The 27,097-nt window shown below is 36.5% G+C and overlaps 1 protein-coding gene across 5 annotated transcripts; it reads right to left on the reverse strand.

Moving 5' to 3' along the window:
- Positions 1–3,939: 3,939 nt before the first annotated feature.
- On the reverse strand, positions 3,940–18,622 carry LOC149414693 (uncharacterized). 5 transcript variants are annotated; one of them, XM_089643043.1, is made up of 6 exons: positions 18,131–18,547; positions 16,686–16,880; positions 10,903–11,157; positions 5,634–5,766; positions 5,062–5,508; positions 3,940–4,007 (listed from the first exon to the last, which is right to left on the reverse strand). In XM_089643043.1, coding segments are annotated over exons 1-6 (1,155 nt in total). In that variant the 5' UTR covers positions 18,254–18,547; the 3' UTR covers positions 3,940–4,005. The 5 variants fall into 5 exon arrangements, with proteins under 5 accessions (XP_089499169.1, XP_089499171.1, XP_089499168.1 ...); XM_089643045.1 differs by lacking the exons at positions 3,940–4,007; positions 18,131–18,547 and adding exons at positions 17,197–17,393; positions 18,551–18,622 and having other exon boundaries at positions 4,227–5,508; XM_089643042.1 differs by lacking the exon at positions 3,940–4,007 and having other exon boundaries at positions 4,227–5,508.
- Positions 18,623–27,097: the final 8,475 nt, after the last annotated feature.

A 27,097-nucleotide genomic window follows, 5' to 3' on the forward strand; every position in this document is an offset into this window, starting at 1 on the left:
TCTTCTTACACAACACTTAAAAATAATCTCGACCAAAATCCCAGTGATAAAGTCAGTGCGTGTTCGGAATTATATACACAGCGACACGACTTTATAACTTTCTTCCAGATAAAATAAAAAAAATGTGATTCACAAAAATTTCAAAGGTAATGTAAAAATTAAAAAATAAAAGATTATGTCAAAGGTAAGGCCTTTACCGGTGCACTTACACAAATTTTAAGTAAGTGTATATTTCTATTCTCTACAATTATATTACTTACTGTTCATATATTATTTACTGCTGTTAATTCTATGTACTTATCTAATTTATAAACTTATACACCTATTATTACTATTATTATAATTTCGTCTGTGGCCACATGTACGATGCACGTGTACAATTTCCGTATCTCCTACAATAATACACGTATCTGCTAATTTAAATGAACTAAACAAAAGGGTGATTCCCCGTTTAGATGCAAATATATTCACACACAAAAGAAAAAAAGCATTTCTCGTTTACTGGCCTTTTATGCGTGATATTGTCAGTGCCTAACGTGTACATGCGCATATACCAATACTATTAAAGAATAGGTCGGAAGCCCTTGTATGTCTGTGCTGCTAATGGAATGAACTAAACGAAAGGGACATTTCACCGACTTCGTGCAAATATTCAAGCATTGAACTTAATTTCTTTTTTATTTAATCTCATATTATCTAACTTTTTTTGATCGCTTGCAACGTCAGCCGTACTAAAAGCCAGGTACTCCCTCTCCGTTCCCCGCTGCACGCTCCGTTAGAGAGGGACACAGGACAATAATTATTTTTGCGGGAGTCGAAATTTCGTCCGCGAAAACAACGCTCTTAAGATATAAAATATCCAATAAAATTGTAAAACCGGTATTGTATATACAAAAGTTTCATTAATAAAAAAATACAAAAAAGTAACGGTATTTTTGCAGTTGCTGTGGTATATAAAAATAATTTTTTATTTCCAAATTATATAATCTAATTCTCTGTATATCTTAAATACAATATTTTGACATGGACTTTCGTTTAGCATAAGATGGCACATTACGCTATATGCAAATATAGTGCGCTTTTAGCGTGGTATGTCAGAGGCTTAAAGATAAATTATCTATTCTCATAAATCATTGCTTGGAAGGATTTACAATATATTATGTCTTTGGGACGTTAGATTTGGAAATAGGTAGGATTCATAGGCCCTGTTAGGAGTTCTACCGAGCCGAACCCTCTGATTTGAAAATATCTGGAGTCAGTGAATTATTTTCCCATTTGATCTCATTTGTTTTGTATTTATTTTGTTTATATAATGCACATGCATTATGTTGATTGACTAGATGATAATTTGTGGAAAAGTGTGTGGAAGGGTTTAGTTTTTCCTTTGGGGAAGATTTAACCCGGACATAAAGTCGGAAAAGTAAAAATAAATTGAACGAAAACGATTTGTAGAGGGACATTGTCAAAAGAGACGGTAAAGTGGGGCAGTTTTCTTTTGCGTATAAAAGCCACTACCTTGATTTTAAAGGTAGCTAAATTCATTCTATTTGTCAACAACCAAACTTTAATATTATGCAAGGCCAAATTTAATTCCTTCGCAGCATGCGATAAATTTTTAAGTGATATAAGAAAATCATCCGCAAAATAAAGTTGCATGATAGATGGGATTACAATGTCTTATATAAATATTAAATAATAATGGACTGATTACAGACCCCTGGGGTAACCCTTTCCATAGTTTACGCTTCAATATTTTTGAGGAAGAGTCAATAATAATGGATCTGTCTCTTGGCAAGTTGATAATATTAACTAATTTTATGGGGATTTTTATTTTTATTAATTTTTCTTTCAAAACATCAATTAATCCATCACCGTAAGCTGATGAAAGATCTAGAACTGTGGCCAATGTGCAAGAGCTGAGGGATTGAAAAATACGGATATCAGTTCTAAACACACTAAAATTATCTGTAGTTGACTTCTTTTTCCGGAAGCCGTATTGATTAGGAGAAATAATACTGTGATTTTCAACAAACCATTCTAATCAGGTCTTTATCAAATGTTTCGCTACTTTCATTAAACGCGACGAAAGAGCAATAGGATGAGAGAATGCAGACAAATTTTTCTCTGGTTTTAAAACCGGGAGGATTTTTTTTAACTTTCCAGAAATCAAGGAAAAGAAATATTCAACCGATATGTCGAAGAATGCTTTAAAGAAGCTATATAATATTCCATCAGGACCCGGAGAAGAGACTGAAAGGGAATTAATTACTCGTTTTAATTCACTATCTGAGAAAGGAGGGTCTATCCAGTTAGAATGAGATGATATGGCATAAAAGAGGGCATTTCTTTACATCTGGCAACTGAAAGAGAGGCAATCTTATCAGCAAAACCTATAATAATTTCAGTTCCATGATAACTCAACACAGTGACAATTCACACACTTTTAAAAAGTGATATAAAGTCATTAGAAACGATGAAATTTTTTTTTTTTAACCTAACCTAACCTACTTAACCAAGTTAATAAAGTTTTTGTTTCATCACTTTCCATGACTTTATATAACTTTTTAAAGATGAATAATCATTGTGATGATTTATCCGGTCACCGATAATTTCTTCTGGAATATGTTTGGTACGCTTAGAGCAAGGCTGCCCAACCTTTTTAGCAGTTGGGCGAAATTGACGATTTTGAATCACTGGCGGGCCACTGAATACCTGACGGTTCCTATTTCCATGGGGGGGGGGGGGGGTTTGTTAGAGAATTTCTATAAAACATAATTCCCCACAAAAAAAAAATCTAAACGAGTGCTCCCCACAAAATATTTGAAATCCATGGGGGGGGGGGGGGTTGTTAGAGAATTTCTATAAAACATAATTCCCCACAAAAAAAAATCTAAATAAGTGCTCCGCACAAAATATTTGAAATCCATGGGGGGGGGGTTGTTACGGAACTTCGCTGAGAAAAAATTCCGCACACCCGAACATCATATGTGATACCCCACAGCAATTTTTCGAATTCCATGGGGGGAGGGGTGGCTACAGGATTCCATTTCGACGCAAAAAATATTATGTCGAAAACCGGTGTATTTTTGTTTCAAAAGTAAGTTCAATAGGTTAGATTTTTTCGTCGCTGATTCTCGTTCTGAGTAGCCTAAATAGCGATAAATCGCCGTCGTTGGCAACACTGGTGACCGCGCGCAAGCTGCATTGTTTGTTTTACCGCGGGCCCGCGACACTTTTTCAAATTGGCGGATTGGCGGGTTTTTTGAAAATGTTTCACGCGGGCCACTTATAATTCGTTCGGCCACAATGTGGCCCGCGGGCCTGGGGTTGGGCAGCCTTGTTCTAGAATATTAACATTTAATTTAACCGTCCGCGGCGACAAAAAGGTTGGAGACCACTGTTCTAGTACACCCAAAGAGCAGGGGGGTATAACTCCGATCGAAGATTGGAACCGTGAATATTGTGATGTCATATTGTTGCCTAACTATATCCACCAATGAAAAACTCTGAAAGTCTATGGAATATACTTTCAGAGTTTTTCATTGGTGTATAGTTTGTATAAGTAGACTCTGAATGAGAATTGTACTGTCCATATATTGGCATATCTATGGTTTTCTAGGACCAATTTGTTTCATACAAAAAGCCCGAAGATATCGATCTAGTGAGCGGTTTATTTATGGTCACGAGTCGCTCCTGTTTGGGACTCTTGTGCAGTATTCACATAAAAAAAAGATAATTAATTAACGCATGTTTTATTTAATTTGGTTTCAAGGTTTTAACAACACTTATTCCTTGCAACAGAACCATACCAAGAGATTATTGGCACTGACATTGGAATGGTGTAGGCCATAGTTTCGCTATTAAAAGCTTTATCGGCAGAATACTTACAATTCACAAAAACGAGAAGACAATGGAATTAAATTAAACAAGGGTATGTATGTTTTGATAAAAAATATGTATTTAAATCTAAAAAAAAAGATGGTGCGCACCAGAAGTCGTTACTTATTCTGAAATAAATAAAATATATCTCATTAGTTGCATTATAAATTGTGTACTGTTAGTTATTAGAAATTTTCATAAGAAATTTCAACTTCTTGGTGTGATAGGATACATCGATGGTAGATTTCAATGATAAAACCAAGAATCCATGAAGAAATTATAATAGATACATATTATAATAGAAAAGAACTCTATCGTGGTACTAAATTGTTATTTTATATAATTCAAATACAAATAAATTAAGTTTATTGCCTACAGATCTCCAGTTTGAATTTAAAATTTTTGTCCGTTTGTGCAATAAAGATTTGGTGGAGCATCGCGCAATGCTAGTGTTTGACAGATGTTTGCAATGAAACATGACATTGAAGAAATACACAATCTGCGCTCGTTAGGTAAATGTGTTTGTTTCGGGAGATTCGGCATTTCCAGTCCGGCCTTACACGATGACTCCAATCTTAAAAGCAGTTTCGGGTTGGCAAGCATCATCATCAGTTTTGCAAACAAACAGGTATTACTCGTAGGAAATATTCCATTTATTTAGATTTTATTGAAGTATACACAAATTCTGCGACCTTCTGACAGGGTCTTCAAGAAATATAATGGTCAATATGCCAGAGGGGTGGGTTAAAGTACACAAAAATGCACAGGGTTCATCGCTAGTCACCGAATGACAGTCTAATAATGCACAGGGTTCATCGCTAGTCACCAAATGACAGTGTAATGCACAGGGTTCAACGCTACGCACCAAATGACAGTCAAATGCATAGGGTTCATCGCTACGCACCAAATGACAGTCAAATGCATAGGGTTCATCACTACGCACCAAATGAGTCAAATGCACAGGGTTCATCGCTATGCACCAAATGACAGTCAAAATGGTAAATACTCATGCCATTGTGCACAAGAATTCAAGAATGCTAGAACCAGCAGACTTGCATGTTATGCAAGACAATTTAAGGGAAATAGTTGCAGGTCTGTATCATCATAACCTTCAGCGAGGTAAAATAGTAAGGCTTGGAATTCTTAACAATTTATGGATAGAAAATAAATATTTATAATTACATTTATTTCTTTTAACATCTGCAAACATTCCGTTAAAAGTTCCTCCGCTGCCAGCCATCTTTTCTCCTCCAGGTCGAGCCGCCTCTCTCCAACCCTGCAGGTCAAGCCGCCTCTTCTCCAGGTCGAGCCGAATCTCTTTTCTCCTATTCACCAGGTCGAACCGCCTCTCCACTCTCCTATCCTCCAGGTCGAGGCGCCTCTCCTCTCTCCTATCCTCCAGGTCGAGCAGCCTCTCCTCTCTCGCCTCTTTCCTTTCCTCCAGGATGAGCTGCCTCTCCTCTCTCGCCTCTCTCCTCTCCTCCAGGTCGAGCCGCCTCTCCTCCAGGTTGAGCCGCCTTTCCTCCAAGTCGAGCCGCCTATCCTCTCTCGCCTCTTTCGCCCCTTTCACCACTCTGCTCTCCTCCGCGGGCAAGAGGCGCTCTTCTGAAGAGAGCGCTCTTTTATTAGCTGAAACAAAATAATCAATAAATATTTTTTTGTTAAAATCTTAAAGCATGTTATTTGTTATATACCATTTTATAGTATTTACAAACACTCCTCACCACTTAGTATTTCAGTGAGTATGTACTTACATGAGACGGCCTCAGTGGTAATTATTATTTTTTTGGGACGTGGGGTCACAGGCGTTACAACCACTCCACCCGCCACATCCGGAGACACTTGTGAACTCTCCTCGAATTCATCGAATTCCATTACAATATTGACCTGAAAAACAGTAAAATAGCTAAATCAATTAAAATGTAATAATCATGTAAAGGCCCATCAGGGTGTTGACAATTAACATATAAAAAAATTAAATAAATTTTAAAAATAAAGATTATACTCAATAATTTCCAATTTTGTGTCCGGGTTAAATCTTCCCCATAGGAATAACAAAACCATTCCACACACTTTTCCATACATGATCATCTAGTCAATCAACATTATGCAAGTGCATTATATAAGCAAAATAAATACAAAACAATACAAGAACAACACGTCAACTCACCAGAGATCAAATGGGGAAAATAATTCACCGACTTCAGATATTTTCATATCAGAGGGTTCGGCTCGGTAGAACTTCTAACGGGGCCTATAAATCCTACTGATCCCTCAACATAAATATTTTTAAAAAATTTCGCTATCCTGTATTTAAAAAACATGTATTTAAAATGACTGATTTTTGCATTTTTATATATAAATTTTTTGATAGATCTAATATGCCTAAATTTTGAATGAGAGAGCTAGGTATAATGCCAGTAGCCGAAATAACAAATGGTAATATTTTTATAGTCTGAGAATGCCAAATTATTTTTATCTCATTTCCTAAATCTGTGTATTTATTCATTAACAGATTTTTGATAATCAATGATATGAGTTATTTTTTTAATTTTGTCATGTAAAACTATATCGGGTCTATTATCGTCACCTCAGTGCTTAATTGTCCAAACGACCATTTGCAAATTTTACAGGAGGAGGTTTTCTTTAATTATTTCAATGAAACATTATGACAGGTGTTTAAGATGAAGATATTTCCGTCAAGCTAAAGGTCTCATCAGTTTAAGTAATTCTTTGTAAATTGACTAAGGATAGTTTTTGATACATTTTTTTACATTTTAAAATGGAGATTGAACAAAAACGCACCACCAGAATTTTGTAAAAGGAGATTGAACAAACTGGAATTGGAGATAGGGCAACTTTTGCGTAGAACTTTCCGTGCTTGTTTGTTCAAACGACCACCTTTAGTTATATACAGGATGAGTTTTTTTTCAATATTTCTATTTTGGATACTGACAATTCGTGGTTATGTATATATTTATAAAAGCGATATTTTCTTTGTTTGTTCCTTCTTACTTCCTATACCTTTTCTTTACATAAAAGTGAGCTCTGGCGTTATGAAATTTATATACAAATTCACATCTTATTTCCCATACCACTCTACCGACTGCGATAAAACTTTGTAACTTTGAGTTGTGCTCACGCCCGCGAAGGTTTCCCTATATTATATTGAACTATAGCGTTTTGAAATTTGTATAAAGATTCTCTTATTATTTCCTATATCATTCAACCGATTGTGATGAAACTTTGGTGAGTTGCTTTGCGCACGCCGTCGAAGGTTTCCATCCATAAAGGTGAACTCTGGCATTATGAAATTTGCATTCAGATTGTATAATAGGTGGCGCTCGAGTTGTTATAAAAATGTGTGCATTATTTCTTGTAGCTTAGCAGTAGGGACTGAAAGAGGGAAGGGTGAGGGTAATCCGTGAGGGGGGAGGGTTCGTGGGATGCGGGACAAATCTTTCTTTGAGTGGCATTGAAACGCGTGCCAGGTACTCAACAGTTCCATTATAATAATTTACTTCCATGATAATAATATATTAAACAATGTCCAACTTTTTTTTATTAATGACCGTGACCGGGTTTAGCCTATCAACCATCTTTAGACTTCCATCTTCGTTGTTACGACATAGCAACAAAAATGGGATATCCATATAATTTTAATAAAATCATTGCATTCCACCCCTTTTAATCCCCCTCCCTAAATTTAATGTATATAAACCACAGTTTAAGGAATATCTGTACCAGTCTGAAGATGACCTCAGTAGGCTGAATCTCTTACTCCTCACTAGAGCGTCCCTGCCAGTGTACAGACAGGGGAAGTATGTAACCACCCGGTTGGGCGGCGTTGTGAGGCGGGTTAAGGTAGGGGCTGTAGGAAGGAATTTATTAATGCGGGCCTTGAAGAGGCTCGTATTATAGGAGAGAGATGCCGGTAGCTCGTTCCACATACGAGCCGACTTACAAAAAACGAGTCGTAAAAACGACCCGTTCTCATGAAGCTAACGTCAACCGTAAACGGGTGTTCCGCTCGTGTCCGTCGAGTTTTGCGCACGTGCACCGGTGCATCAGGGATCAATGCTGCTAGCTCCTTGGAGCAGGTTCATTGAAATACCTGTAGAACAGACACAGCATGCCCACATTGCGTCTATGCAATAGAGAAGGCAATCGGTCTGTTAACAACGGATTGTCAATCAGACGGATCGCCCTCCTTTGCACAGATTCAAGTAGGTTAATTAAGTATTTTGGGGCACCAGCCCAGAGGTGGCTCCCAAATTCAACTGTTGGGCGGACTTGAGACTTGTACAGGGTCAGCAGCTGGTCACTGTTGAAGAATCTCCCAGCCGTGTACAAGACGTCCAGCTTCTTGGAAGCCTGATTTACTTGGGCTTCTATGGATCCCCGATACTTGAGCCGGTCTGATATACTAACTCCAAGCATTTCAATGGAGTCTTTATTGGGGAAAGTGCTCCCATAAAATTGCACCAGACTTTATCTTCAATATATCAACGATATATTGAAGATATCAACGATAGCGTCTTCATATACTTTCATGATGGAGACTTTATTACCTTTCTTTAAAGAAGGGTCATCAAATAAAGAAGGTGGATGCGAAGTATATTCATCTCCCTCTTTGCCGAAATCAGACACGCTTGGGTTTTTGAGACGTTGAAACTGACCAAGTTGGCCTTACCCCCGGCACGAACCATCTCGTTTTTACTTCAAAACTTCCCGAGCTGTTCGGACATCATAGGTGGAAGGAAGCCTGTCAAAAAGATAACCCTCGTGAACGGTGCTGTCATTAGCGTAGCAGGGAATTGGTGCACATTCAACGAGATCGTTGATGTGCAACAAAAACAGCGTCGGTGACAACACAGATCCTTGTGGCACCCCCGCATTGATTTGGTGCGGTGAGGAAGAGGAGCCATCAACCACGGTTTGAATTGTTCTTCCCCTCAGAAAGTCCGCAGTCCAACTATGCAGGGTTGGGTGGATCCCATACGACGGGATAGTTGCGATTTTGTGGCACGCACGAATCTGACCATAATATTAATTTATTAAAAGTGGATGGTAAATGTTCTATAACGCTCTTTAAATTTTTTACTGAGGCGCTTGCCAGATCGTCTCCACTTCTGCCATTTGTTGTTTCATCCCACAATGCGTTATTCTCTGGTCTTAATTTCCCTTCAATATTTATATATTTCTCACCTTCTTCTCTAAGTTTTTTTAATATATTTCTTTTCCATTTGTCCGGTTGCCTTAATCTTTTTCTCGTTGGTGATATTATCTGTTTATTAATGTTTGTTTCGTTATTTACAATATCATCGTATTCATGTAAACTATCATTGGACAACGATGGAATATTATGTGGTGTTTCTATAGGAAGGAAAATAACATTATTTTGACAAACAGGTTCAGGTTCACTGGGTCCATCGTTGTTTTTGTCGTCAAAAAACAATATTTTTTTCACTTTTGTGATCCTGTAGACAAAACAGACATAATACAACATTCTTACAAAATCTCATAGTACTCATTAAGGTAATTATTCCATAAGCCGCCTACTTTTTGGTATAACTTATTGAAACTACACTTCGCTTCAACAATAACTACATGAAACAACTATTTACAAGCACAAAATAGGTTATTAGGTTCGTGGTTTGGGTAAATTATGTAAATACAGCACATTTAAGCAATAGGCGGCTTATGGAATATTTACCATTCAAAAAAAGTAAAACATAATTCTATGATTAGGTACAAAGGTAGGAACTGACTTACCAAGCCACAAGTAACTTTTTTTGATTTTATTATTTAGAGTGGATTTCATAAAATATAATATGTGATACCTACACATAAAAAGTAAAATTTAGTACTCTTTTTCGTTTTTGCCGTCAATTTCAAATTCATTCATCAAACTTCAACTAGGAATTGCGCCTAAACAGTAGGTACGCGTGGCCAAAAAACTAAATCACTTAAATTATATGAAATTTATGCAAATTATTTCAGTGAATAATATACCTATACATGTTTTTTTGGCTAAAATTTAAAATCCTACCCTTTTTGTTTGTATTACCTACTCAGATTAGTAATCAAAACCCCAAAAACACACAAATGAGGAAAAAATCAGAATTATAATATATTATATAACTATAATTTATTATATAACTACAATTTATTATATATCTATAATTTATTTCATCAAACTGCCTTATCACTATAGATCAATTTGTAAATCTCAAACGGCTACATACAAATACGGATATACTGAAAATTTCGAATTGAAATACTAAGTTTAATATGAATCGTCAACAAATCCAATTTTGAGAGCAAAAACTTACAAAAAATAGAGTCTGAGCGAAAACAGAAAAATGAACACGCTGTATAGCAAAGTTCATTGCGATGTAAAAAACAAAACAAATTTGGTATTGGTAGAGATATTTAAAACCAACACTTACCGCTCTATTTCCGCACTGCTGCGTATGTATGCACTTTTGTAATTAGTTATTGACATTTTCCTGTTGTTTTGTCAATCAAAAACTCCTTGGTATATATTTAAATGCTTTTTTACTTCCGCGTAACACCATAAAACAAACACCGTTGGAATGTAAAAACATAAGATGGCGGCATCACGTGATCCTCGCATCGTGCTGTAATTGGTTGGTTGGTGGAGTTTGAACAAACTAGCACGCAATTTTAATTCTCGACCCTAGGAGGTTGGCCTAGTGAGGAGATTGGCCAAACAAGGACTCACTTTTAGAATATTGTTGTGGACATTGACATTTTAAAATGCTTATAATTAATTGTAGCAGGCTGATAAAACTATTTTTTCTTCATTGAACGACGCGTAATTTGATCCTTAACAATATTGCGTTAAAAAGTCATTTTCGCTAAAGTGGTCGTTTGGACAATTAAGCACTGGGGCGACGTTATGACTAATTATTATTATTTAAATACACTTTTTTGTAAATGATGTAACATTATAAACCTCTTTGAATAAATATATATTAATAAATAAAAAAAACTTACTGGTACAGTCTCTAGACCTACATCGTCCAAATCAAAAGAAGCCTCGAGCCCCTCTCTTTCACTTCTTTTTTGGGTCGTCTCTACATCGCCTGCATCGTCCAATTCAAAAGCAATATCGGGCTCCAAGATAGCGAGGACCCTTTCTTCCATTGGGGTTAAGACGGGCCCACTGTCTGCTCCACCTCCATTCCTCGTTATCCCCAATCTCAAGCGATATGCCTTTTTTTTAACATTGCTTTTTAAATCTCTCCAAGTCTGAAACATTGAAGGAAATTAACAATTAGTGGCTAAATCTCCAACACCTTCAAGGCTTAATTATTAATTAGTGGTTAAATCAACCAATACCTTCTTGGCTTAGTTAATAATTAGTGGCTAAATTACCAATACTTTCAAGGCTTAATTATTAATTAGTGGTTAAATCAACCAATACCTTCTTGGCTTAGTTAATAATTAGTGGCTAAATCTCCAACATCTTCTTGGCAAAATTAATAATTAGTAGCTAAATCAACCAACACCTTCAAGGCTTAATTATTAATTAGTGGTTAAATCAACCAATACTTTCAAGGCTTAATTATTAATTAGTGGTAAAATCAACCAATACCTTCTTGGCTTAATTAATAATTAGTGGCTAAACACCTTCATGGCTTAATTATTAATTAGTGGTAAAATCAACCAATAACTTCTTTGCTTAATTAATAATTAGTGGCTAAATTACCAATACTTTCAAGGCTTAATTATTAATTAGTGGTTAAATCAACGAATACTTCTTGGCTTCATTAATTAGTCAAATTAGAAAAAAAACACTATGGTTGCATGTGAAATTTTGAACTTTGAGAAAAAATGGAACAGCGCCATGCGTACGCTGAACCGATGATCCTTGTACGCAGCATGTGGCGAATCGCGTGGCACTACAGTTCTTCATTCATTCACCCACATATTACCTTATAGAAACGACATAGGCAAACGACATAGGCGACCGACATATGCGTGGCAATATTTCCAGCCTAACTCCTAAAATCTATGACATTTTACAATGAGATTTTGTTAGAATACATATAAAACAAACCCCAACTACCGTTACTAATATCGATTCGAAGATATAGACAATCGTATCGATGCCTACCAACACAATAGATGGGGCTGCGTGTTGGCTCGCTACTGGCTGTCAGTTCAAATCTAGCGGAGTGACAAGGAGCACCTTACGGACACAGGTGGAGCTACGTGTTGGCTAGCTACTGGCTGTCAGTTCAAATCTAGCGGAGTGACAAGGAGCACCTTAAGGACACAGGTGGAGCTACGTGTTGGCTAGCTACTGGCTGTCAGTTCAAATCTAGCGGAGTGACAAGGAGCACCTTACGGACACAGGTGGAGCTACGTGTTGGCTAGCTACTGGCTGTCAGTTCAAATCTAGCGGAGTGACAAGGAGCACCTTAAGGACACAGGTGGAGCTACGTGTTGGCTAGCTACTGGCTGTCAGTTCAAATCTAGCGGAGTGACAAGGAGCACCTTAAGGACACAGGTGGAGCTACGTGTTGGCTAGCTACTGGCTGTCGGTTCAAATCTAGCGGAGTGACAAGGAGCACCTTAAGGACACAGGTGGAGCTACGTGTTGGCTAGCTACTGGCTGTCAGTTCAAATCTAGCGGAGTGACAAGGAGCACCCTACGGACACAGAGCGACCAGGGGCTCTATTCCTGAATCGAGGGCGCTCGTAATCGCCGTCGAAAGTACGTACGTTGGTCGTCGTTGCTATTCCCGAAATTGGTCGAAGGTACATACTTCGACGCCAAACGTCAAAAGTCATTCCACACGACAACTACTGGGTATAACCAGTAGAAACAGGGCAGCGAGTGGTAGGTTGTTGGCGTTTCTATGGAATTGGCTGTCAAAATCTAGTCTAGCTGTCAAAATCTAGTCTAGCTGTCAATTTTTGTTTTACCGCGCGAATTCCGCAAATGTAAAAGTGGGTGAAAATTTCCCACTTACTAAGTCTTTATCGGAGCTTACAAGCTCAATTAAGAGTTGCTTTTGGCAATTTGTAATATGTCCCGCAGCCATTTCTGTTTTGAATAACGAATAACTGTTGTCTGTTTGACAGTCACACCATAGAAATCCCAAAAACATCAGAAACATAGACAATATTCACAGGGGTGCCAATATAATCATCTCTTCTACCAACTTCGACCGTTCGACGCTCAAGAATACGTAAAATTGAAACATTCGAAAAAGTTAGTCGCGACGACTAGTAGTTTTTCACTCGAAGACGGCGCATACGAAAACGATTGATCGTTTAGCTCCAGAATCGCAGGCCAGGGCGAATCATGGCGATGCAACGCATTTTTCTCCTTATACATTTTGGTTTATCATATAGCTTATTTAAATGACAACTTGTTTGTTATGTTTAAAAAAACTGGTGGCCTATAAAATCATTAATTATTCGACTAACTTTACTATGGTGATATTTTGTAAATTAACTCTGAATCATTTTAGAGTTCCTGGCCGCCCTTGAGATTTAAATTAAATCTTTCCCTTATAAAGTCCTTTTATAAATGCACGCTTTAAATAAATTATATTTCGTTAACTAGAACTTGGTTTTTCATTTACTTTTGGCCATTACTATCGGTGTCTAAATTTATAAATGTTACATTTGAAACTCGACGTGGTTTAACATTATCTATGTTTCAATCATTACAATGTTATTTTTTTTTACTAGGCAACATTACTGAATTCAAATAACCAACATTGTTTAACCAGTGATTCCTGATTTTGAGTAAAAAATGTAAATAAAATTATGGTCTCCGGTGAAACATAAAAATATGTCATTGGAGACCAAAATTTCAACTACATTTTTTACTCCAAATAATGTCAGGAATCATCTGTTAAGGCCAGTCGAGTACTTCCCTTAAGAGGAAGCTACAAGCCAAAAATGTGTATATTCTTGGTATACCTTATATTGTAGGTAATAGGCATTAAAATCGCTTGACAAACGGAGTCTAGAAACGTTCGATTTCAAGCACAAAACTGGTTTTTATTTATTGTTTAAATAATTTTATAAGAAAGCAAAAAATGCAATCAAGTGAAACTGTCACAGATAATCTTAGCTATAATACTGTATTTTTTTTAAAAGTTGTTTCCTTCATGCGTTCATACATTTCTAATGAAAAAAAATATTTTTTAGTAGTTACATTTATATATTTTTTATTTGGTAATTTATTTTTTTATTTATATTCTACTAAAGCGAAACGATAGGAAAATCTTCAATTTATCTAAAACACATTTTTTGGTATTCATAATGTACAGCAAGTCGTTATAAAGATTAATCAAAATAGTTATTTAGCATTAAGCTTCTCCTTAACACTCTGTATAATGTCTTTTTCTTATTATTCTTCTCTCCAAAAGTTCAGTTGGATAGCTCGTAGTTATGGGCAGTGGCGGCTCGAGACTTTTGGGTGTTTTAGAGTGCTAATATTACAAAACATGGCATTATTGATATTGTAGCTGAAAACGATTTTTTTACTTTTTTCGAAAATTCGATTTTTTCTATGAAGATTTTCAGGAAATCCGTACGGCCACGAGCTGCCACTGATTATGGGAGGATATTCAATGACTTATTAAATAACTATATGTAAATGTAATTCAACATAGTTTTAGAAAAACCACAATAATAATAATGTACATTAACCCCTCGAGCTAATTTGTTCGGTTTTGCGAACAAATAGTTATTACCCCTAGAGCCAATTTGTTCGCTTTTCGGAACAGCTCATATGGTCTCGTATAAATTGTTGCGTCTCTCTTACCCTCATAGTGAAAAATATGATCTAAACGGCGATAGAAAGAGAAAACACCAAACTTTATATTCCAATCTATAAGGTAACTACAGAAGAATTGAAATGTGCACGTCTATGAAACCAGAGGTTCTGAATGCAATTTGAAAACATTTATGAAACTTTGTTAATTTTTTATACATGAAATGACAAATAAGTGAGATGATGGTAATGTTTATTATTTAAATTTTCGAAAATTATGTTTCTTTTGGCAGTAAAATTCAAAAAGCATATTTCATCACTTTTAAAAAACAGTTAGTTGTAGTTTTAGTTAATAGTAGTTGGTAGTTTTAGTTAATATTTGTTGGTAGTTTTAGTTAGTAGTTAGTAGTTTTCTGACTTTTTAAGGGATAGGTCGATTCAGGCGGTTGCTGACGGTTTCACCTCTTCCTCGCACTCCATAAATGCTGGCGTCCCACAGGGATCGGTTCTGTCTCCGACTTTGTTTTTGTTGCACATCAATGACCTTTTGACATGTGCACCGATTCATTGTTACGCGGATGACAGTACAGTTCATGATAGCTTTTTGTTTGACAAGCCCCCAAAGGGCACACAAACTCCAACGGCTCGGAGGGCTTTGAAGCAGAGAATGGACGGTTATCTCGAGAGTATTTCCTCCTGGGGTAAAAATAATCTCGTCGAATTTAATGTTTCAAAGACCCAATCCTGTCTGATTACGTCTAAAAGGGATCCAAATGACAATCTAGTCTCCTTCAACGGAAGCAATCTTCCGAACAGGCCTTCCATTGATATGCTTGGTGTAACTATAAGTGACCAGCTCAGGTACGGGGGCTCCATCAAAGCCAGAGTAAAGTTGGCCTCTCAGTAGCTGGGCGTACTGTACAGGGCCCGCAGATACTTTGATAATACACAACTGCTGACCCTGTACAAATCGGGTCGCTTCTACGATTCGTTCTTAAGTTCAACAGCTCGGCTGTGGAACGAACTGCCGGCCTCTGTGTTTCCTCCCTCCTACAACATGGAACTCTTCAAGACCCATGTTCACTCCTTCCTCTCCACAAAAAGACCCTCCACACAGCATCCCCAAAGATGACATAGGCCCTGAGGGAAATTATTTTCTTCAGGGCCTCCTGTGTGGAGTAAATATAAAAAATAAAAAAAAGTAATTTTAGTTAACAGTTAGTAGTAGTTTTAGTTAACAGTAGTTGGTAGTTTTAGTTAACAGTTGGTAGTAGTTTTAGTTAACAGTAGTTGGTGGTTTTAGTTAACAGTTGGTAGTAGTTTTAGTTAACAGTAGTTGGTAGTTTTAGTTAACAGTTGGTAGTAGTTTTAGTTAACACTAGTTTTAGTTAACAGTTGGTAGTAGTTTTAGTTAAAAGTAGTCGGTAGTTTTAATTAACAGTTAGTAGTAGTTTTAGTTAACGGTTTTGGGATACTTTCAGAAATATTCCATTTATTTGGATTTTATTGCAAAGCGGAAATACGAAAAAATTCCCCGACCATCTGACAGCGTCTTTAAGAAATATAACGGTCAATATGCCAGAGGCCTGAGGGTAGTATGTAGATTAAGGGTACAATATATCATTATAAGTTGATGTATTTTTAGATATTGATATATTGTACCATCTTACTCCTAAATATTGGGTAAATAAACAGAAAAGTGGAACACAGTTAATACGCATTAAAAAAAAAATACTGAGAAGTATTTGGCTAAAATTAAAATCGATTGTTCACTTGACGGCCATTGTTATTGATGTAAAAGTTTTAGGTTAATTTAGTAAAATACATCAATTATCCGTTTTTTTAACATAGTTAGCTGTTAAAATGCAATATTTTCCATTTTCGGTTACTGAAATAGTTGTTTCTCACTGTTATCTAATTTAAAACAAAATGTGTTTAATAACCGTTTCCCACTTTTCTGTATATTTACCAAGACGGCTTGACGATTTATAAGAGCCTTGGTCGGTCTTTCCATTGATAAAATACAATTTGTACATACTTGCTGCCATTTTTCACCTGATTTTTCCGTTCCAAATCTGATGGCATTCAGTGTTGTTGCCAGGGACACCCAGCCATCTTCAATTTGTCTGCGGTCATTTTTCCCTAGGGGCCGCCCTGTGGCCAAACTTGGCATCTCTTCCATCCGAGCCACCAAATACTCCAGCTGCCCGTTAGAAGCTCGTTTTTTATACATCTGTTGAAGAATTATAAACTTAATAGAAAATAAGAAATGACTATTTGGATCTACAATGAGGGAAAATAATCTAATATTAATGTAGGCATAAATCCTTCATATTTGACATATGGGTATGATGATGTGATGTTCAGTAGGTAGGGACTGCCAAATACCTTATAATATCAATAATACCCACTTTTCACATACATTCTGATGGCAGCATGCCAACATTTTGCTGGAGTTGGACGTATTATTAATATTATAGGTTATTTAGTACAGCCAACCTAAAAAACCTAACCAGAGGTTATAAACGTATAAATATAAAAAAACTTGCCTAACAACCTATTTGATATTTAGTACAAAATATCAGGAATGCCAAAATGTCAATATGGGGGTCTTCCCATACAGGTGGTCACCGAGCTCTCAGAAATGTTCTTGGTCTTACATGGGACACACATGTAAAGGAGATCTATTCAATTTCCGGTATCCTTCCAATCCGTCCTTCCCCAACATGAAATCACGACCACCACCCTACAAATTACCCAACAATCAACTCACACTAACATCAGGCTACTTTGCAATCAAGACATCCACTATCACAATACTGGGAATTCTATCTTTATTTTTGGGAAGGGATCTCTTCCAAAGAAATTCACAAAGATATCCTTCGTAATGTGCCTCACTCCTTCCAAATCTCGACATATTTCCTCTCGCGTCCCTCCAACAGCGCACAATATTTTGAGTATGAGCTCCCGTCTCCTGATCTACAAAAGATATACTATGATTGACGCTTAAATGAACGAAGTCTTCGTTTTCGAGGCAGTTGTAGGCTTTCCAACAGTGCGATATAATTAAGGTTCCTGGCAATATGTATTCTTTAATTACTTTTAGAAGAGTTTCTTTCGAACGATCTTCCACTGCACAGATGAATTTTTTTTTCAATTCTCATTCAAAACCGACGAATACCCATTTTCCAGCAATTTTTCGCCCTTTATTTTGGCAATTTTAGCCTCTTCAATCTCCACTGTGATACATGAACACTTCCATTTTTTTTCGTTTCATTTTGTAGCACCAAATGATGCAAACTTCCCTGCATAACGAAGACCAATTTATGACGGTCTCACTACTCATATTAAGTTCTTTCATGATTGAGGTTGTTCTCGGTGGCCGCAAAATTGCCCAAAATAACATAAATGTGCATATTTTTTGTAGAGAAAGGTTTAATTTAGCAAAAAGGTACCTTTTCTTGCCGAAACAGAAAAATTCACCTGATTGTAAGTCTGTGACCGGCACTCTCTATTGTAGCTTTCGACATCTATATAAAACATTGGTAAAACTACAAACGATCCACACTTTTTTCCCGCCGGATTACTTCGTGACTTCTCAGCCATTCTAATAACACATCCTCCCCTCCTCTCTAATCACTTCAAAAAAACCCAATATACCAAAAGCACAACAATTACAGACCATAATAATTTTTTCACATATCCCGCCTATAAGTTCATTATTAAGGAAACAAAACGAACGGCTAGGAAGGTTTTATTTTAAAAGAATTCGTATTAAGCGTGGCCAGCGATTCTGAGTTAAAAATACATATTATCTCGATGGTAAAGTTATCAAATAATTATATAAAAAATTAAATAGTTGGGGACGAAACAGTATCTATTAGATATATTCCAACGTAATACTTGCAGTAATTCGCGTTTTCAAGTAATACATTAACCGTCAACACCATGTCAACACAAAAACAAACAGAAGCGAGCTGCATAGACAAAAACATGTAAAAAGAAAATCACAGAAATTTGACAGCCGTCAACACACGACTAGAGACCATAAAAAAACACCCAATAAACCATAGAGGTGAAGCGTATATACTAGAACAGATGTTTGGAACAGATATCTCAAAGATACTTTCGTACTTGGTATTTTTTCTTAAGGCAAGGCCAAACCGCCGCGATCATTTTGCGTCCGCGATGGCGTGCACGGTCAGCGTCCTGTGTGCGTGCAGAACCGTTCACACCAAACTAGCGATCAATTAGCGATCAGCTGGCGTCCGTGGCATTCGTACGTTCGTGTCGGTTGTGTGGTAGGTATAGCTCGGAGCGGGAACCATTTAAATAATCATAATCATGTTTGGAGACGAATCTGAAAAAGAATTATTACTTTTAGCGGCTATTGCAGATGATGAAGCTAGTAGCTTATCTACCCTAATAACGAATATTTTCGATTTACGGTTTATTTATTTATTAAGTTGGAGTTTATAATTCGGTAATCGAACCTATGTATAGTGGCTATATATTGAATAAGTTGGCCGATTTTTTTAACCACTGCAAGTATATATATATATTTTTTAATAATATTCGTTATTAGGGTAGATAAGCTATTGGGAAGATGGTGAAAAAGCCCCTGAAAAGTGTAAATTTACTTAAAAGACGGTTTGGTAAGATAAAAAAGTGGGTGTGTCAAGCCTACGCAAGACAGAAGTGAAACTTCTTTTGTTAAACCGTATGAACCACAATCAATTACGTATTTCACTCGTATTACACTCACGACGCAGTATACTAACCAAGCAGCTGATGCTTGGCGTGGCGCAGTTCGCTGGTGTCTGAGAGAGAGGAAAGAAGAGAAGAGAGAGAACGTTCGTGAGCGGCTCCCCCACCTCAACAAGCGCATATGGTGAGAGAGGGACAGTGAACGGTGAGCGGTGGTGGGGGTACCCGCATTTTCGTGTCGATCCTGACTCGGTTTTACTCCGTCCATCGAAAATCCATTACGCGCCTAAAGAAGTTTCACTTCAATAATTTCGACGGGTTGGTAGGATAAAATGAAACCCATAATGCAGTTTTGTTAGAATTTATGTATATTTGAATAAACTATTTTTTAATTAATTTTAATTACAAGAGTTTCTTTCGATTTCAATGTTTTAAATATCAGATTAATGGGGACAAAATTAAATAAGAATGGTTTACACTTACATAAAACAAATTAATCGAACACATATATAATAATTACAACTTCTTTTGTACAAAATATAAACATAGAACTGTGCTAAAAAAATACACGCGTTCCGGCGCTGTGTAGTCAATACACATCTCAAAATAAGCGATTTAATATCGGAAAAATATGAATATTCATAGCTAATCGATTATGTTTATTAAATTTTATATCAAAAGTGATAGTAATTGTAATTTAATTGCTGAAAACATGAAAAAACCATCGGCAGATGCTAATTTCGTTGATCATTCTCTCTGTATTTGTATCCGACATCATGAGAAATACCACAAACTCAGAGATGCGTGCAGCGTTCAGATCCTGCAAGCAGCAACTGATCGCGGACGCGAGCGATCGCCGCGTCCAGACGCTGCACAGGACGCCGCGGCCAATCTGAGAACGCTTCGATGTGAACACGTTGCTACAAGTTCATACACAACATCTGATCGCCACCGTGCACGGGATCGCGGACGCGCTTTGAACGCGGCGGTTTGTTCAGGCCTTTAGTATCGCGCGTCTTGCGAGTATGCGCGTCTTGCGAGTATTTCGCGTCTTGCGAGTAATGCGAGTCTTGGACGTATTTGGCCACAAGACGCTGAAAAGAGTTTCCTCTAACCCATTTGGGTTAGAGGAAACTAACTTTACGGATTACCCGCAAATGTGGGGAACCTTTCGACTACTTGGATTTTTGGCATTTTTTAAAAAAAATTTTATGTGACACCTCACAAGAGTGTCCCTGCCTGTGCAATGTACAGACAGGGGAACTATGTCACCACCCGGTTGGGCGGCGTTGTGAGGCGGAATAAGGTGGGGGCTGTAGGAAGGGATTTGTTAATGCGGGCCTTGAAGAGGCTCGGATTATAGGAGGAAGGAAAAACAGATGCCGATAGCTCGTTCCACATACGAGCCGACAAAAACGAGTCGTAAAAACGGCCCGTTCTCATGAAGCCAACGTCAACCGTGAACGGGTGTTCAGTTCGTGTCCGTCGAGTTTCGCGCACGTGCACCGGTGCATCAGGAATCAATGCTGCTAGCTCCTTGGAGCAGGCTCCATTGAAATACCTGTAGAACAGACACAGCATGCCTACATTGCGTCTATGCATTAGAGAAGGCAATCCGTCTGTTAACAACGGATTGTTAATCAGACGGATCGCTCTCCTTTGCACAGATTCAAGCAGGTTTATTAACACATTTTGATCGGGCAGTTTTCGGCAGCGTACTAGTGCTGGTAACGGGTGATTTTTCGCGTAATTTCGCACTAACGTAGACCTCTAGAAAAATTGCGATAACTTCAAAAATATTTGTTTGATTTCAATAATTCTTTTTGCAAATTATTTATTTTATTTCATTTTATTTTATTATAATTAGAAATGTATTCTTCATCGTTAAACTAGTGCAGAATTTCACATAAAGTAGGAAAGTTTTGAAAAAAAAAAAATTTTTTTTACATAACATCCTTTATTTTACAAATTATACACAAAAATTATTTCTAAATGTAAAATAAAAATTATTATTGCATGGCTACAACCCTACAGACGCTATATAGCGAAAACTCAAGTATATTGGAACCCGTATTTTAATGTGACCCGCGCTCCACTAACAATCTATCAAAAACGTATAAATACGTGATCCGCCCTCTAGCATTAATTTGCTAAAAACGTATTAATACGTGATCCGATTACAATGTGTTAAGTATTTTGGGGCACCAGCCCAAAGGTGGCTCCCAAATTCAATAGTTGAGCGGACTTGAGACTTGTACAGGGTCAGCAGCTAGTCACTGTTGAAGAATCTCCTAGCTCTGTACAAGACGCCCAATTTTTTGGAGGCCTGATTAAATATATAAGGCATACCTTCACTTGTAACTAAGTACAAGTGCGTAATACTAGGGAACAGGTATTTTAAATATTTTTATTGAGGGATCAGTAGGATTTATAGGTCCAATTAGAAGTTCTACCGAGCCGAACCCTCTGATATGAAAATATCTGGATGTAACGGACGTTGTTGGTCACATTTTTTCATTTTGTCAAAATATGTTTACATTTATAAAATGTGCCAACTCCACGCCACTGGCAAATTCCTCACACCCCGCCACTGCTCATTTATATCCCGTTTTGGCCAAAATTGCCCAAAAATTCAGACCCCGAAAAGCATCGGTATCGTATCGCGCACGTACCCCGGCCGAGCGGTACGATGTTCAGATTTTTCTGTATACAAATTTTACTAACAAATTATAATTTACAAAATTTTACTAATACCTAATTTAACTTGTATATCTCCTCGGCGGTAGTTAAATAAAAAGTATTTGCGATATGCTACCACTGAGGAGATATTTAAATTTCCGTTTTTTAACGATTTTATGTAACCATTTTTGTATGATTATTTTTACATATTTGCCTCAAAAAAATTCCAGGAACCTCGCAGCATAGTGAATCTTTCCTCTTTCGGAGCGCTATGTCACGGGGGACCTGCAAAAAATACTGCCATAACCATTTTACAAATTTGATAGCTTCAAGATCATTTTTACAATTTTATTTTACAAACATTTCTTAATTTTTGTCGTATCTTGACAAACTAAAAATCTAGTTGTCAAGATACACATGGTTATAAATGCTATGTAATTGTAATACAGGCAAGCTTGCAAAATCTTTGCAAACTCTCAAATTCAAGCGTCTGCTTTCAGCTAATCCACCAGCAAAATGAATATGCAACATTTTACGGTGGCTTATGTACGCGTTTGTGGCGCGGGTAGAATTCCCACCCTTTTTCGGACAGCCAAATGTCGGCTGCGAGTCAACCTTATAGAATATAAGTAGCGACATTAAAAATATTAAATCAGTTCAACTTTACCATCAAAACAAGCGTTTTTTATTTCTACAAGTGACTCCTGCCCACCAACTGCCTCACCTCGCCTAGTCTTCTGCTCCAAACCTTCTGGTGTTACCTCTTCAAGACCAGTTGGCCCAGCCTAGGAAAACCGCCAACGCCAGAAGCGAGCAGAGACGACAGCACACCCAGTTCCCAACATTCACCGAGCACCGGGTGCGGGAGGCAGATTGCAATAATTCATACAACTATCATCATCATCGGCCGTAAAGGAGCATTCCCATCGGTTGAAGACACGGTTTGGACCCAACGCCCAAATCTAGTCTTGTGCGGACTCCCGTCCAGTACACTGGAGTCGGTGAATTATTTTCCCATTTGATCTCTGGTGATTTGATGTATTGTATTTGTATTATTTTGTGTTTATTATGCTTATATAATGCAATTGCATAATGTGGATTGACTAGATGATCATTTGTCTAAAAGTGTGTGGAAGGGTTTAGTTTTTCCTGTGGGGAAGATTTAACCCGGACATAAAGTCAAAAGAAAATATTATATTTTAATAACAAGCACATTATATTACAATCTGCGTAATCCGAGAGTACGTAGACATGTTAAAAAATATAAAAAATAGTAGGACAGTTAGTAGTATCCATTTTCGACCTAAAACACAATTAATATTTTATAACAATCAATTCCATTAACAAACTTACACTCAATATTAAAAAATGTCAAATTATGAGTTTTTTCAGAATAAAAAACCCCATCAAATATAGTTATACACTGAACAACCACATTTTACTATCTGTACCTGAAATTAGGGACCTCGGTATTATCTTTGATAGTAAATTATCATTTAATAATCACATAAATGTCATTACTAGTAAAGCAATGAAAATGTTGGGCTTCATTACTAGAATATCTAAAGATTTCAAAAATATCCATACATTAGAATTACTTTATACAACTCTAGTCAGAAGTCAATTAGAATATAATTCGTCTATATGGAACCCTTCCTACAAAAACCATGCAAACTCCATTGAAAGAATCCAACATAAATTTCTCAGAACAATTAACTTCAAATTAGGAATTCCCTCTGACGACATTGATTACGATTCATTATTACAATTAATGCATCTCTTATCGTTAAAACATAGAAGAATACTTAATGATCTAATTGTTTTATTTAAAATAATCAATCACCGGTTTGACTCCCCTGAATTAACTTCGTTGATAAACTACCATGTTCCCTGTAGACCAACTAGACTCAAGTCAGTTTATTATTGCAACAATACTGGAACAAACGCAGAACAAAATTCAATAATCCATCGCTTGCACAGATTAGGCAATGAATATTCCAACATCGATCACGCTGATTGTCTATTATCATATAAAAGCAGTGGCGTAGCTAGGTAACCAAGGGCCCTGGGGCAAATTAAAAAATGGGGCCCCACTGCTATGTAAACTGATTAGGTTTTATGAAATAAAAATATGAAATATACAAACACTTTAAAAATGCTAAACTACTTAAGCTCTTTTTGTGCACTGCAGACTGCAGGGCAGGTAATAAAAATATTAAACATTAACAACATAAATTACAATTAATACTTGGTGTAGGTTTGGCTAATAAAACGAAATAGAGAAGATTCAAGGGTTTATTATAAAAAGGTCGGGCCTACCAACTGACTAAATAACAATTATACTTACAATTTTTTCCAAGCTTAAGTTTTCGCAAAAGTATCAATGACTTCTTTTAAATCCAGGCTTGATGCGGTTTCGTTTTCAATTGCTATTAGCGATAAATGTCGGAGTCGAGTTTGGCCCATCTTATTTCTTAAATAATTAATTTTTTTTTTTTTTGGTAAACTAATGTTTAAGACAAGATTTTTCATGCATAGCACAAAGGGTAACAATTATTTTTTATAAGCAATAATTATTAGCCTGAAACACTCATCCACATTGAAAAATCTCGAACCCGTCAAGTCCCGTTGGCGTCATGTATCTTTTATCAGGAGATTTTTCAATGTGGATGAGTGGTTCAGGCTAATAATTATTGCTCTTAAATAATTTTTTACTATTTTTAATTTGCTTAATGACCTTTCAGCTGCTGCAGAAGTGACAGGAATTGTAAAGAATAATAACATTGCTGTAAATACTTCCGTTAGGTCGCATTCTAGCACTCCATATTTGCTCATTATTTCCTTACATAATTGGTGAACAGTCCAAGCTTGAGTTACTTGAGGTAAAACTAGATGGTAAATATTAATAAATTGAAGTGAAAAACTAGGGCCTATTATATCTGAATATTTTCTTTGGAATTCATCACACTTTTGTAATAAAATTGCTTCATCAACATGTAATAAAAATGTTGGTGTTAGAAAATCGAATATATGACAGACTGCACTCATACCAATAAAACGTGTATCTAATTGAGATATTACTGTGTCTAGTACATTATTGAAAATCTCAATTTTAAATATTTTTCTCGGTTTGGAAATCGGTGATCAGCAGCTAATTCATCAAAATGTTTTTTAACTTTTCTTTGCCTTTTTTTCTTGAAAATGGGTATCAATACCATATTTTCTTGCAGTTCCACTGGCTTTGCACTTGAATAATTCGAAATCATTTCTATAAATTTGCAACTTTGCTTTGGTCTCTGCTAAAACTTTACTCGCCTCGCCCAAATTGATGTCGCATTTTTGTAAAGTTTTGGATGCTTACTTGATGTCGTTTAATACACTGTGCATGAATTCGCAAAGCAACACGAACTCGAAATATAGCATTTTTGTTTTAATACTCTCTGCTTCACTACACTCATCTTTATTAGGACTCTTTAGAACTATTTCTGATAATGCTTTGATAATATCAAAATAACGAAGTTTTATTGCAGATATCGTATTGACCCTACTAAACCATCTAGTCGGATTTAGTTTTTTTAGAGTGGTGTCCGATTCACCAGTGAATTTTGACAGTAGATCCCAAAGTTTGATGCTGTTTCCGAAAAAATTATACAAATCTTGCAACGTTGCAAAAAAAATCTGCATCATTTATCACCAAATTTAAATAATGAGTGGCACAATGTAAGTAGGTACTCTGCTTTAGGCAGCGTGTAGTATTTTGGAATAACACAACCAAAAACGATTAACTGGCCCATATTTAGAACACGAAAAGTAGTACGATTTTGAAAAACACATTTTGTTCTGGTTGATGTCTGTTGGAAAAGGTCCTGAAGGCTGTAAAGGCCCCATATCAAGAATTTGACGTTTTTCGTTATCATTTTATTTTGTTCGTGAAGTTTCCCAAATCATAAGAAGATTTATCGTACACATTTTCTAAAAATGTAGAGGTCTGTGGTTCCTCCAAACTGCTCCAAACCCTCCGTTCTTATGTGTGTCATGCACGTTCACATGATCGGCGGCGGAGGTATCTCCAACTGCAATAATTGTCGAATCTTCTTCAGTAGGCTTCTCAACCAATACTGCAGTTACCACATTATTTGAGTCACTATCAATAGAAATATTTTGGCCAGATGTACTTGCAGAAGGCTGACTAAAAAACTTGGCAATTTTTGTTTACTATCTTCTCTTTCTTGACGTTGTTTGCGTTTAAATGTACCACTGGGTTTCTTCTTTTTATCCATATTTTAATCCGCTACAATTGTCGTTGGGGAATGACGCACATATCACTACCCGTCAAATTGACAACACTGCCAACCTACAGAAAGAATTTAGGGGAATTCCCTAGGCATAACTTTTGAATTTCTTTCAACTGAGTTGTCATGATTAAAGTGGGGTTGCAAGTTGCAACCTGTCATATTTATTTTGAAAATGGGAGAAATTTCCAAAAGTTCAGTTTGGTCGAGATTTCTGGTAAGGATTCGAGGGCCCCCTGAGCTTGAGGGCCCTGGGGCACTGCCCCGCGTAGCCCCTAGGTAGCTACGCCGCTGTATAAAAGATGCATAAAACAAAAATTGTCGAATAATACCATACTATCATAATGTTTATATACTTCAGATTAAAAACTACTAGTACTCGATAGGTAGAAGCTGATATCAGTGCATTATATATCATAGTCATCATAGGTAGGTACTATGTAAAACTTTATCGGACTGTCAAGCAATGTCGCACATTATTATTATACACGTGATTCTCCCATTTATTACTTTTGTTTCCTTTTCATATTATAAAATAGTATTTATTTTATTCTTTTCATTTTCTAATAGTATAATATACCTTTCTAATTTTATTTTATTTTATTTTTTACAAACTCTTATTGCCTTTCAGACATTTTATAAGCACTTCATTCTTGCTTATACTACTTTATTGTATATTATTACATATAATTTCTTACTTTGACTTAATACTATACTACAGATTGCTACTTATATTTTATTTATATCTCTTTTTTCATACTTTTAACCTTAC

The sequence above is a fragment of the Hesperophylax consimilis genome, chromosome 19, assembly GCF_061612785.1.
Source record: "Hesperophylax consimilis isolate HC1 chromosome 19, BYU_Hcon_1.0, whole genome shotgun sequence".
Classification (NCBI taxonomy): Eukaryota; Metazoa; Arthropoda; class Insecta; order Trichoptera; family Limnephilidae; genus Hesperophylax; species Hesperophylax consimilis.